Consider the following 11175-nt stretch of genomic DNA (forward strand, 5'->3'; position numbering starts at 1 on the left):
GGATTAATACCTTAACTTTCCATTATTTGAGGGTTTATCTTTGAGGATTCATGAAGAAGGCATGGACTTTGAAGGAGAGATTCAGATTCGCCCAACACTAATCCTGACACAATTCTCAAGACTAATTTTACCTCCAACTGCCCATTCCCGCAAATCTTACACTCCAAGCACCAGGAATGGCAAGAAAACTCGCAACAATTCAATCGGAAGCACCTGGTTACACCGCATCCGGTACAGACTGCCAGGAAAGGGATAAGGCACTGGGAATATAAATGTCATCTACCGATTTGTTTGGAAAAGGGTTGACTTAGCCGAATGGCAGGCTGGCAGCTGCGGGAATGTTGCTGACATGGATGGTCACCTTCGCCGCATGAGACTCTCCCTCTTCTTCCACCCACCCCCCCTCCAATATTGCCTTCCTCCATCTTTAAACCCCAGCGCCGACCAATCGTCGCCTTTGTCACAGCTAACAGCTTCCGCATCCTGCACTCGCACGCTTCCGGTTCGCGATTATTATAAACCTTAAATGTGTGATAAAAAACCACCCCCAACACATACAGCGCGAGAGAGACCGAAAAAGGAGGACACGCGCTCGATACGAAGTTGTTGTCATTCGGACAATTTCCGCTTTGCACTGTAGGTGGAAGGGCGGCGTAAGGGGAAACGACCCGCTAAAGGGCTAACAAACACCCCCCTGGGATGGGGGTTGACGGGGTAGTGTAAGCTCCCCGGCGTCCGGTTTAAATGATGGAAATTGTGTCCTTCCTTCGTTGTGTGCTGCGAGAGAGAGAGAGAAAGAGAAGCAGAGTTCCTGAAAATCTACGTTTTCCCTATTACACTTCCATTACCCACAAAATGGCGGTGATGCGAAGCGACGGAAAGCCAAAAGGGACGTGGCAACGGAAGCATCTAATGGCCTTTCATATTGCTCGCTTCCTCTCCGTTGGGTTTTCCTTGCCCTGCATCCTTCCACCCTTCAGTCCGGACGCGCGGTGTCCCGTGACGTTGGGCAGAGTGGCGACACATCCTCAAACAAGTGTCAAACGAGGAAACGCTTCACGGCAAATAACACTAAAAGTGCAAAACAACCACAGGCAAAACCCGGAACACAGAGCAAACTTTTGACAGATTGCGGTTTGTGTGTGTGTGTGTGTGGCGATGGTGGGGGAAGGAGGAAGAGTGGTTTATTAGGGGAGGAAGGGAGAAACGATCAAGCAATGATGTCAAAAAGAATTTGGACAAGTCGTCGGTTGGTTCTGTATTGTTTGCTGGTGGTGTTGCCCTTCCTCCATTTCTGTTTCCCTTCCCCATGGCTGCTTTCTTCTATTTCACTTCTTTATTATTATTATTATTTCTTCGTTATTTGGTATATGTCATTCATCATGCGTCCTAGATTGGTCGAGCGCGTCGAGCCCGTTTACACTTGACAGTTTATGTGTCGTATCGATGGCGCCGCTCATTATCCGCCGTAGATGTGCTTGCGTGTCCACCGGTCGGGGTTGGGGCGGTTGGGGTGCGGGGACACAAACCCTGCGGGAGAAGAGCCTCTCCAATTATCTCGAATATATTTCGCTCGACGGGGTTTCATCCCGGGGTTTTTACGCTTCGCTCCTTATTATCACCTTACCATTGCCGACAAACAATGTTGTATCATTTACAAGCGTTTACAAGGGAATAATAAAAGCAACAAAAAAAAGAACGTTTGCGGAACGGTTTGGCTAGGAAACGTGCCTCCGTTGGAATAGTTTTCCTCCTGCTGCAAGGTGGCAAAAGGATTCGCTAAAGGAAAGGTGAAACGGAGATCTTATTGGTGATTTTTTCCCTTCCTTCGCTGTGTATATGTGTGTGTGTGGCGTTCCTTTAAGGCGACATTTTGCCAATGAGGTAGGGGGAGCAGTAAGCATGACTTCATCCTTTTTATGGCCTTGTTGTTGATATTTGGGATTTGATTAAATTTTTCAACTCGCCACGTATATGGTTTGATTAATTTTTTTGTTATTATTAGGAAGTTTTTTTATTTCATTATTTTATTTATAATAACTACGATGATTCACCCGATTCGATGATGAAATCCGTGTTCTGCATGTTGTTTTCATTCAAATCAAATTTTGATCAATTTAGCAAGCCAACACGTGATTAGTTTGAAAATGCGATGGAGACGCCTGGTGGTTTACAGCTTTTCTATGGAGTCATTGCGATAATAGCATATAAAATGAAGTCCATAATTTAGCAAATTGAAAGAGTGGTCGTAAAACGAAAGCGCTGCTTTGGTTAATAACAAATATCACATTACTCGGTTCGCCATTCTATTATTAGTGTCCCTTTGCAACGGTTGAAAGGATAAGGGCGAAAGCAAAGAAGGCCAACCAACTGTGCCACCGAGTGAGGAATGAGTAGGATATCAATCTTTACTGCACCGGTTGATCGAGGGCTCATTAATCATGCAAAGCCGGGCATTCGGTTTCGTCTAGCAGGCCTCAAACCCAGACCTCAGCAGGAGATCATTGCACCAAGCGTGTACAATCTTCATCTGCTGTTGTTGTACGGCCGTTTTGCATCCAGTTGATGAGCGGCACTCCCCTTATAGCTAGCGGTTGGTGGGTGGAAAATGTTGCGGAAGCATACACGTACTGCCAGCCATTCCTAACCGAACACAAACGAAGGGAACTTTTCACAATAGCAAGCAACCGTTGGGACGATGCTATACGAAATGGCTTTTTACGGAAACTCACTGTTGTTAATACGGTATTAAGCGTCTTACAGCTATACCTTTGTGCTCGATGCTAGAAAAGAGCGAAATGGTCAATCAGTTGATTGTTTTCACCAATCATCAGCGCGATTACCGTGCCATAACCTCAGGGGTTGTTTACGTTTCCGTTTGCAAAAGGGAAGTTCATTGCGGGTGTTGCACGGACGGCTGTGGTGTTTTTAGTTTTATATAGACCATTAATAAGTTGATTGGAAAATGCATTGTCCAATGACTGAAATCGAATTCAATTAAACAGTGAAAGAAAAGTTTCCAAGGCAACCTGAACAGTGCAACGCTCACAAACAACTTTAAAATCGTAAAAAAATCATATTTCATTTCATTCATTAATGGGTTGCAATTTCTCAAATGCAATCAAATGGTGTTATTAGTATGTTACGGACTGGTGCGAGAAAAGCGCCTAAATGTATGCACCACACCGTACAAACAATCCAGATAGCTCAAGCTACGACTCGGTCGATCGGACGGTGGTTAGGAAAGTTTAACGCCGGTTTATAGTTATTTTTGTTGGTTTTCTTTGTTGTTGCCCCGTTATTTAATCTATTACCTATCATTAGCTCCATTTTTATGGTGCAGAAGAGATGTGTAACGATGTTTCCATTTAGTAGATGAGTTAGGTTTGGCGTCAAACCGGGACAGTTTCACATTTCCGCCCGGTTAGATGCCCTTTGTAGGAAAAAAATAAAACACTGTCGGAAGCGAATGCGATCTTCGGTGCAGCGAAGAAGTTGCGTTGCCTTCCTATTGGTGGTTGGTTGTTGTCATTCGCCAATAAAAAGTAATAGACTGGCTTCTTGTTGTGTTTGCCCGTGGTTTGTATTTTGCCTCTTCCTTGTGAGGACTCACTTAACGATCCCATTCGAACGACATTAACGAACTCCGGGCACAGTGACAGCGTTTCTTGTTCCTTTTGTGCAGGGGCGACGATACAGCGCCCTTACCAACGCTGTGCGGAGGGAAAATGGCGCATCTACCAGCCATCTTCCTCCACCTTGAGCTGACCTTCGTGCGGGAGGTAAGCTGTCGATTCACCGGGTGTACCGGTGACGTCCATCACGATAAAGCCTGCCCCAGGCCGTCAGTAGCGATAATCCGCGGGTTGGGTGACGGAATTGCTTCTCCTCCATCCTTTGTGCTCACGCTTTTCTTCTGTTCTGCTCGTCTAGTCCCACCTCTTCCGATGGTTGTGCAAGCGGAGTGTGTATCTATCTAACTATCTGGCACGCAATCGAGGCCAGGATAGTTTAGCTTCCACGAAACCGCGATTCCTCATTCGCACCGTAATGATCATTACGCCGGGGCAGAAAGGTAAAACTTGCAAACCCCTCCACCGGCCGGGTATCGCAAGCACTTTACCTCACTATTCGTACAGTAGCGTTCCGTTTCGGTGCGAAACATCTAACGCAAAACGGACAGACCCGGGAATGTCTTGCCCCATCGAAGCACTCGCCAGATGGGCGAGGTTAGATTTCGCACGATTTCGAGGTTAGTTTACGCGATTGGAAAGGGTTTGGACAGTCATCGGGTTGTATTTTTTTTTTACCTCGCGTAACGCATAGACCTCGAACCGTTACGGTGTGGCTCCAGTTTGACCAGGTCTTGGATGGAAGACCAACTCAAACCAACTCCAACCGAAAACCTGCCCGACCAGGAAAAATAGGGGTTGGGAAATAGTTTCACAGTTTTCTTTCGCAACCACCCCCTTCCTGGGGTTTGTGGGTGTGTGGGGCAGGAAACGGACTAGCGCTCCAAAGATATCCCCACCCGTTACTTCCCTAATACCCCCCCCCCCCCCTCGCCTCCAACACCCGGAATGGAATGATGGCGCACCCTTATTTCCGGAAACCATAGCCCACCGGCGCCATTTGCCGCACCCTGTTGGGTATGTGCAGGGGTATCAATACACATACACGCACACGTACATCCCTCGGTTGGGTCAGGTTTCCCGTTCTACCGGTTATACAAAATGTCAAAATCGGTAATCGGGCAATTTCCTTGTGCACAAGGTGTGCTAGAGGATTCTCTCTACTTGGCTGTTTCGCAAAAAAGGTCATTGCTTTCTTAATGTTACGTAGGTGTAACAGTGTCAGTTAATGCAGAAAACGTATTTTAATTGGCTTTAAAAAGGCTTTTGTAAAGCGTTTCGAACACAAGGCGCCTAAATGTAGGCAACTGGAGTGTTTAAAGTTATTATTGCTTATATTTATATAAATTGTTCCGAGATAAAACATAAGAAAGAAACGACAAACGAGACCTCATGAAAATTGTGGAATTCTAGTCTGAAGTGGTCTAAAGAGGATGTGGTGAATCCTTTCCTGCAACAACAGTAATTAGCACACAAGCAGCTTCACCCATTTTGGTTTGCTGGTGGAAGTCATCATGATCGTCATCATATTCTAGCTCACTTATTCTAACATAAATATTCGTCAACCATAGCTTCCCCGACGCCCGACTGATTGTTTCCCATTCTATGACTTGCTATAAAAGTAGCTATAAGATATTTTAGATCTTATCTATGTGTACGTACTGTTTATAAGTAAGCACCACACATTTACTTCAACTGGAAATGAAAATGATTAAATTAATTAAATGATTACCATTAGTTTTTTTTTTCGGAACGCAATGTTACACAAGCGAATACAAGACACAAAAAAGCAGGTTACAAAACCATTCTGTTCAGATGCTAACCTTTGCCCAGCAAACAATATAAATTGACATGATTTCGTACGTGCACGTTAATGTCTTTGCGTGTGTATGTTTGCTACCTTCGCCAAAACAAAAACAAAAAAGGTGTGTCGAATTAGTGGTTTGCCTTCGCACCATCCATTTACCACCACGCTAGAATTAGAAGGAAAATATTTACCTACCGTTACCAATCGCCTCACACACACACACACACAAGCGCTGTGTTGAATTCTGGTCCCACAATCAAACACGGCCCAAAAAGCGAGTGTTCTAGCCTGCTGATCCTGGTGGATCGGCGGCTTCGGCCGCGTTCTACCATCGGTACGCCTGGTTATTCTATCTGCTGCTAGATAACAACAAAATACCATACATAGGTGCGCCAACCTCCTGGACCAACGTGTGGCCTTTAATAATAGCCTGTTTGGCATTTAAATGCTATCCGTCACCACCTTCCGGTCCCGTCGCGCGGAAATGACGTACACACAGACGCATCGCTGCTGTTGACACTCCCTTTTTAATTTCTGCCCCGGGTCCTACACTAATATCGGGTTTTTATTCTGTTTGTATTGCGTTTACCGGGCTGTGGGGGCTGGGGGACGGTGCGTTAGCGTGTGTGTGTGTGTGGTGCAACGGCCCAAAACGATGATGATCTGTTTATCCGTTCTAACCGCTCTGCTTGGAGTTACGTTCACCTACCAACGGAAACCAACATCAAAACGGCAGTGTGTACCCACGGGTAAAAGTTTTATTAAAATAAGAAAATAGTAAAAAACGCTTTTGTTAAAATCGATTCACAAATTATAACAGCCCAAAGTTAATAGTATATCGCTGTCGACTACAATCTTGTTGCCGTATCACAAAAGTTACTCTAAATTTTGAATTTGTCCACGCCCCTTCCTTATGGCATTTTTCTTGGTCAATTATTGGAAATTGTTTTTTTTTGTTTCTTTTCACGAAGAAACGGCCAGTCAGTAGTTGCTTACGTCTATTGGTATCTTAATCTAAAGTACAGTTCACAATTAGTTTGAAGAAAATTCCGCTTCCGAACAGCGCAAGAGCACCTTATCCCTGGTAGTTCGTGCCAATTACTATCCCGGCAAACAATACAATCCTTTTTTTTCCTCATTTTCTCGACCGAATAGCAGTAAGGGTGTGTGGGTTTTTATGTTTATCAAACCGTTTTGCCTGATTGTCTGTTACAAGTTCAAATATTTGCATTTCGCATGGAGAAGCTCGCAGTGGAAAGCGGCAAGACCAAATGCAACGTTCGTTTCGCTGCTCGGTGGTGGCCACTGTGTGCCGCTGGGTGGAAAACAACGCGTAATGACCGATGATAGGGTCACCACCACCTAGCTGCCCAGCACCAATAATCGTAAAAACCCCTAACAAACGATCCGGCCAAAAAGGTGTGGCCGGGGTTGATAGTGCTAGCAGCAATTTAATGAACTAGCGCCGGATCACTTTTCGGGGTGCGGGCAGCAGACTGGACGGCTGCAGTGCCATCAGGTGGATGGCATCATCCTTATTAGCCTGCAACCTAAACGCCCGCCATCGCTAGCTTTATCGTCACCTAGATGTTGCAGTTTTATAGCCAAAACCCCTTTAAACATATACGATATGCCGTTCTTCACCGGGGCTGGCAATGTGACTACGACCGGCTGTTCTTGTTTGGCGAAAGCAATCGACTGTATAAATTTAATTTGGATCCCTAGTGTTATATAGTCTTCGTCTCTTGGTTGTTATTATCGCTAATTGAACAAGAATTTCATACTTTCTAAAGGAAAGGAACGAGTTTACCGCTTCGCTTGCTGTCATTACCTTTAAAAAGGTACAAAGTTCTTCCCGCTTTCTCTTTCGTTGTTAAATTCCTTCACTCCAAAAAAAAGTGTCGAATATGCGTATACTTAGTTACGTAGTTGGTAAGGAACAAAAAAATAAAATCACTACATGGTGAAGTTTGTATAGGTTATAAAGATAATTTCAAAGCATATTGATGCATATTGTTATACTGATATATAAATATGTGTGTTTATAACATAAATTGATCATAAATTGTTACGGCAAGTTCTTCTTCTTGATGCTTCTTACTTTACTATTTCTAAGATGACATCATGTCTTCGATTGATTGGAGATTTCTTTTATCCTCTGCTGCAGATTCAATTTGCTTGACATCAGTAGCTCCATGGACTCTTTGCACTTCTGGAGATACATCATCCATGTGCTTGCTTAGTACCTCTGCAATATTATTGCATTCGTGAATATGAGTCTTCCAAGTCGCTCTGCAATGTTTTCAATTCCTAATCTGTTGGCCAACGCCGTAACCTCAATAATGGTTCGTTCGCTGATGGCGTTCATCTGAGCAGCTTCTAAATAGTGCATACCACGAGAGAGTTTCTTCGATTAGCCACCCCATTTCCAACTCAGTCATCCAGCAGCAAAAAAGTTTCTTCAAAACGGGGTAGATCAAGACCCTACCTCACACAGCGAGTAAAGAGCTCAGTAGATCTAGTATCACCTCTGTCACTGGAGCGTTTCGCTCAGCTCAGCTCACTGAAATGAGCTAGTTGGTCACAACAGTACTTGCCCAACTGTATAACATCCTCTCTCTTCTTCCTTCTCTACTACGCGTTTATCCAACTAGCCGCCATCACCTGATTACCAGTTCGTACACCGAAACGATAGATTTGGAGTAGAGATTCTAAACAGATTTCGATGTACAAAGCCGTGTACGCTTTAGAGATCTCAAGCACTAGCGTGTTAAAAGCGTGTGTTACAGTTCAATAATTTAACCAATCAATCTTATACCTCTCGTTCATCAATCTCATATGGCTCTTCTGCCCTCGTCTGCCTTCAAAAACAGGTCCGGTGGGATTACTCTCCGTACGGTACTCCCTTCAGTAGAGTCACCTCCACCAAGAACCTCGGGGTCTGTCTTAATGCGAGGCTGTGGTTTAATGTTCAGGTTATATCTCATCCGAATATCTTCGGAGATCCGCGATCCTCTTTGGAGATTTGGTTATCAGGTTAATGCTCGGGCAGGCATTATCAGGTTATCAGGTAATTTGGCTATCAGGCCAGATTAATGCCCGATATCACTGTCTCATTTCATTGCCTGCCTCCTCTCTTATAACCTGGATGCTCCCTCCTTCCTATCTTCATTTTCCCCGTCTACACTCCCTCCTGACGTTTGAGGGACGCCATCGTCAAAAAGACCCGTTGCTGAGACCACTTTCAGCCTTTAATGGCACTTATGACTTATTCGACTTAGACATCCCTGTATCGCAATTCCGTTCCCGTCTCCGTGAATTATACTCGAACTCTTTTCCTTGGGTTAAGAACACATTCGTTAACTCCTCGTGGTAAATAAAATGTACCAACTATAATAATAATAATAATAATAATAATAATAATATTGTAATATTGTAATATTGTAATAATATAATATAATAATATTGAAAATAATGAAGTTCTTCTCTTCTGCTGATAGCTCACCAACATCTCTTTCTCGCTACTGGGCTACTCATCCAACCTAGAACAGCAACAGCAAAACCAAAAGACAAAATTACTTTCACCGCGCAAGGACACTCTACCCCGATAGATTGTGTTAGCCTGCCTTACCTTTTGCTTACGAGCTGAAGTACAGATCAGTTAGCTGGTCCAAACACACATCAATCGAGCCCTGCACGTCGTCAAATTTTGGAATCTGGGAACAGTTGATGCTGAAAAAATTATGATGAAGCACTCGGCGCTCCACGATGGTGCCCATTCGGCGCTGGGAACGTTTCATCGATATGAAGCGTGACTTAATAGGCATGCAGAACGAACGAATTCTCAGCTGCCGCATTTGCGGAGGCAATGGAATTGGGTGCGGAATCGAACCGGACACTTGAATGTTTGTCATCAGTAGGTTCTAAAACAGCAGAGAAACGAAACGGTATAGTGCACGAGTTGGATGTATGTGAAATTCTTACCTCGAGACGCGACAACTTCAGTATCGTGCGTAGGGTATTTCTGTCAATTTTTGACATTACACCGGTTCCGATGATGCTCAGTGACTTGAGCGCTGGCTGCTCCCGGTTGATGTTTACGAGCAGATTATTGATAGCGCGCCCGCTGCGACAAATCACCGTCACGTTGGACAGCTTGCCTATCGGGCTCAACAGTGTACGGTAGTTTTGCTCCGTTGCTGGCAAGAACGTCACGGGCGTGTCCAATATTACGTTGCGCAAATGGGACATCCGAGACTTCATGAACGTCATCGGACGTTGGAACGGTATGCGCATGTGTAATGTTTTGAGCTTGGGCATTTCCAAAATGTCCAGCGTTCCGTTCGCCTTGGAAAGCGAAAGTGTTTCGACCGCCGGCAGATTGAGCACCAAATTACCATTGCGGATAAAGTATATGCTGATGCAGAGTGTACGCAAGTTGGGCAGGGTAACCTCCAACTTTTTGTCGGGCGTCGAGTACATCAAGCATTCGTGCAGGTGGAGCGTTTCGATGCCGCTCCACAGGAAGGATGCTTCGAACATATCCGAGATGTTCAAGCCTTCCAGGTGGAGCACGGTGAGCATGGAGCAGTACACCAGGAACGGGGACAACAGCGATGCTCCCGTCGGCATGGTTGGGTCGCGCCTCACTTCCAGATGCTGCAAGTCCGGTGCGTTGCCGGCGATGATGTCCCAGTTAATTTCGCCCCTGCATTCCTCCTTAATCAGGCACAAGCGTTTCAGTGCGGGCAGCCGGTTTTCGCTGAGCAACTCGACCGCCTGGTAGCCCAGCACGCATTGCAGCTCCCGCAGTTGGCTGACCGTTTTCAGCACCAGCATGCTGTGAAAGTCGTAGTTTTGCGAGTACAACTCTTTCGGCACCTCATATATAGCTTTCTGCAGCTTCGGCGCGTACAAGTTGATGCGTAGTCGCTGGCCGTAACGCACACCGCTGGGAAACTTTTGCTCGTTCCATTGGATCCGTTGCAGGTTTGGCATTTCCCAGTCCACCTCTACCTCGTTCCTAATCGGCGTATCGCTCACCGTCACCTTGAGGCTGTCGAGGGTTTGGAACAGTATTGGGAAATGCTCCCAAAGCGTTATTATCTGCAGGTTGTTGCTGTCGATGACATGCAGCTCGCGCACTGCTGTCTTTTCCAGCAACAGCGCGTTCAGCCGTGCCTGCAGCATTGTTAACTCGTATTTCGACAGTACCACCGGCAGAGCAATCCCGATCGCATGATAGTTACGGCTGCTCGACTTCAGTGTCTCTACCGCAATAAACCGCTTCCTGATTGTCTTATTGCCATACGGTACTGGAATCTCATCGATCTTGTTTAACCATAGTACACCCTTCTTTACCATAACAGAGGCAATTGCAACCTCACTGAAACGATGACAAGTCAAGCTGAGTGATTTAAGATCACGCAAAGGCAGCATGGATGCCACTTTAATCAGTATTTCATTCGGTAGCTCCAGAATATTCATGATGATGCAGCTAAAATAGAAAAGAGAATAACATGCAGTTTTTTGCGTTAATTTATCGGTTTACCATCAATCGTATGAGCTGACGCTGGTACCGTAGTAGCAAATTAATTGGAACTTATGTAAAATGCCTTTTGTCCAAGAAGTAGGTTGAATCGTTCCAAAACCAGGTTTGGACCAAATTGTCCAATGTTCGGTTTCCAGCAGCTATTTTCTTAGGGCATTCTTTCCAAAGCTGAAAGTACCTCACTG

The 11175-nt window shown here is 45.2% G+C and overlaps 1 protein-coding gene across 1 annotated transcript; it reads right to left on the minus strand.

Moving 5' to 3' along the window:
- Positions 1–9077: 9077 nt before the first annotated feature.
- Positions 9078–10926, minus strand: LOC128711173 (uncharacterized). Its single transcript, XM_053806074.1, has 2 exons — positions 9424–10926; positions 9078–9362 (listed from the first exon to the last, which is right to left on the minus strand). The coding sequence occupies exons 1-2, from the start codon at positions 10924–10926 to the stop codon at positions 9078–9080; spliced, it is 1788 nt and encodes a 595-aa protein (XP_053662049.1).
- Between the last annotated feature and the right edge of the window lie 249 nt (positions 10927–11175).

Source organism: Anopheles marshallii, chromosome X, assembly GCF_943734725.1.
Source record: "Anopheles marshallii chromosome X, idAnoMarsDA_429_01, whole genome shotgun sequence".
NCBI classification, from domain to species: domain Eukaryota; kingdom Metazoa; phylum Arthropoda; class Insecta; order Diptera; family Culicidae; genus Anopheles; species Anopheles marshallii.

Coding starts and splice junctions, on each gene's coding strand:
- LOC128711173 (XM_053806074.1), bottom strand. CDS start 10,926: ATGAATATTCTGGAGCTACCGAATGAAATACTGATTAAAGTGGCATCC. Junction 9,363..9,423: donor TGAAGTTGTCGCGTCTCGAG/GTAAGAATTTCA, acceptor CTGCTGTTTTAG/AACCTACTGATGACAAACAT.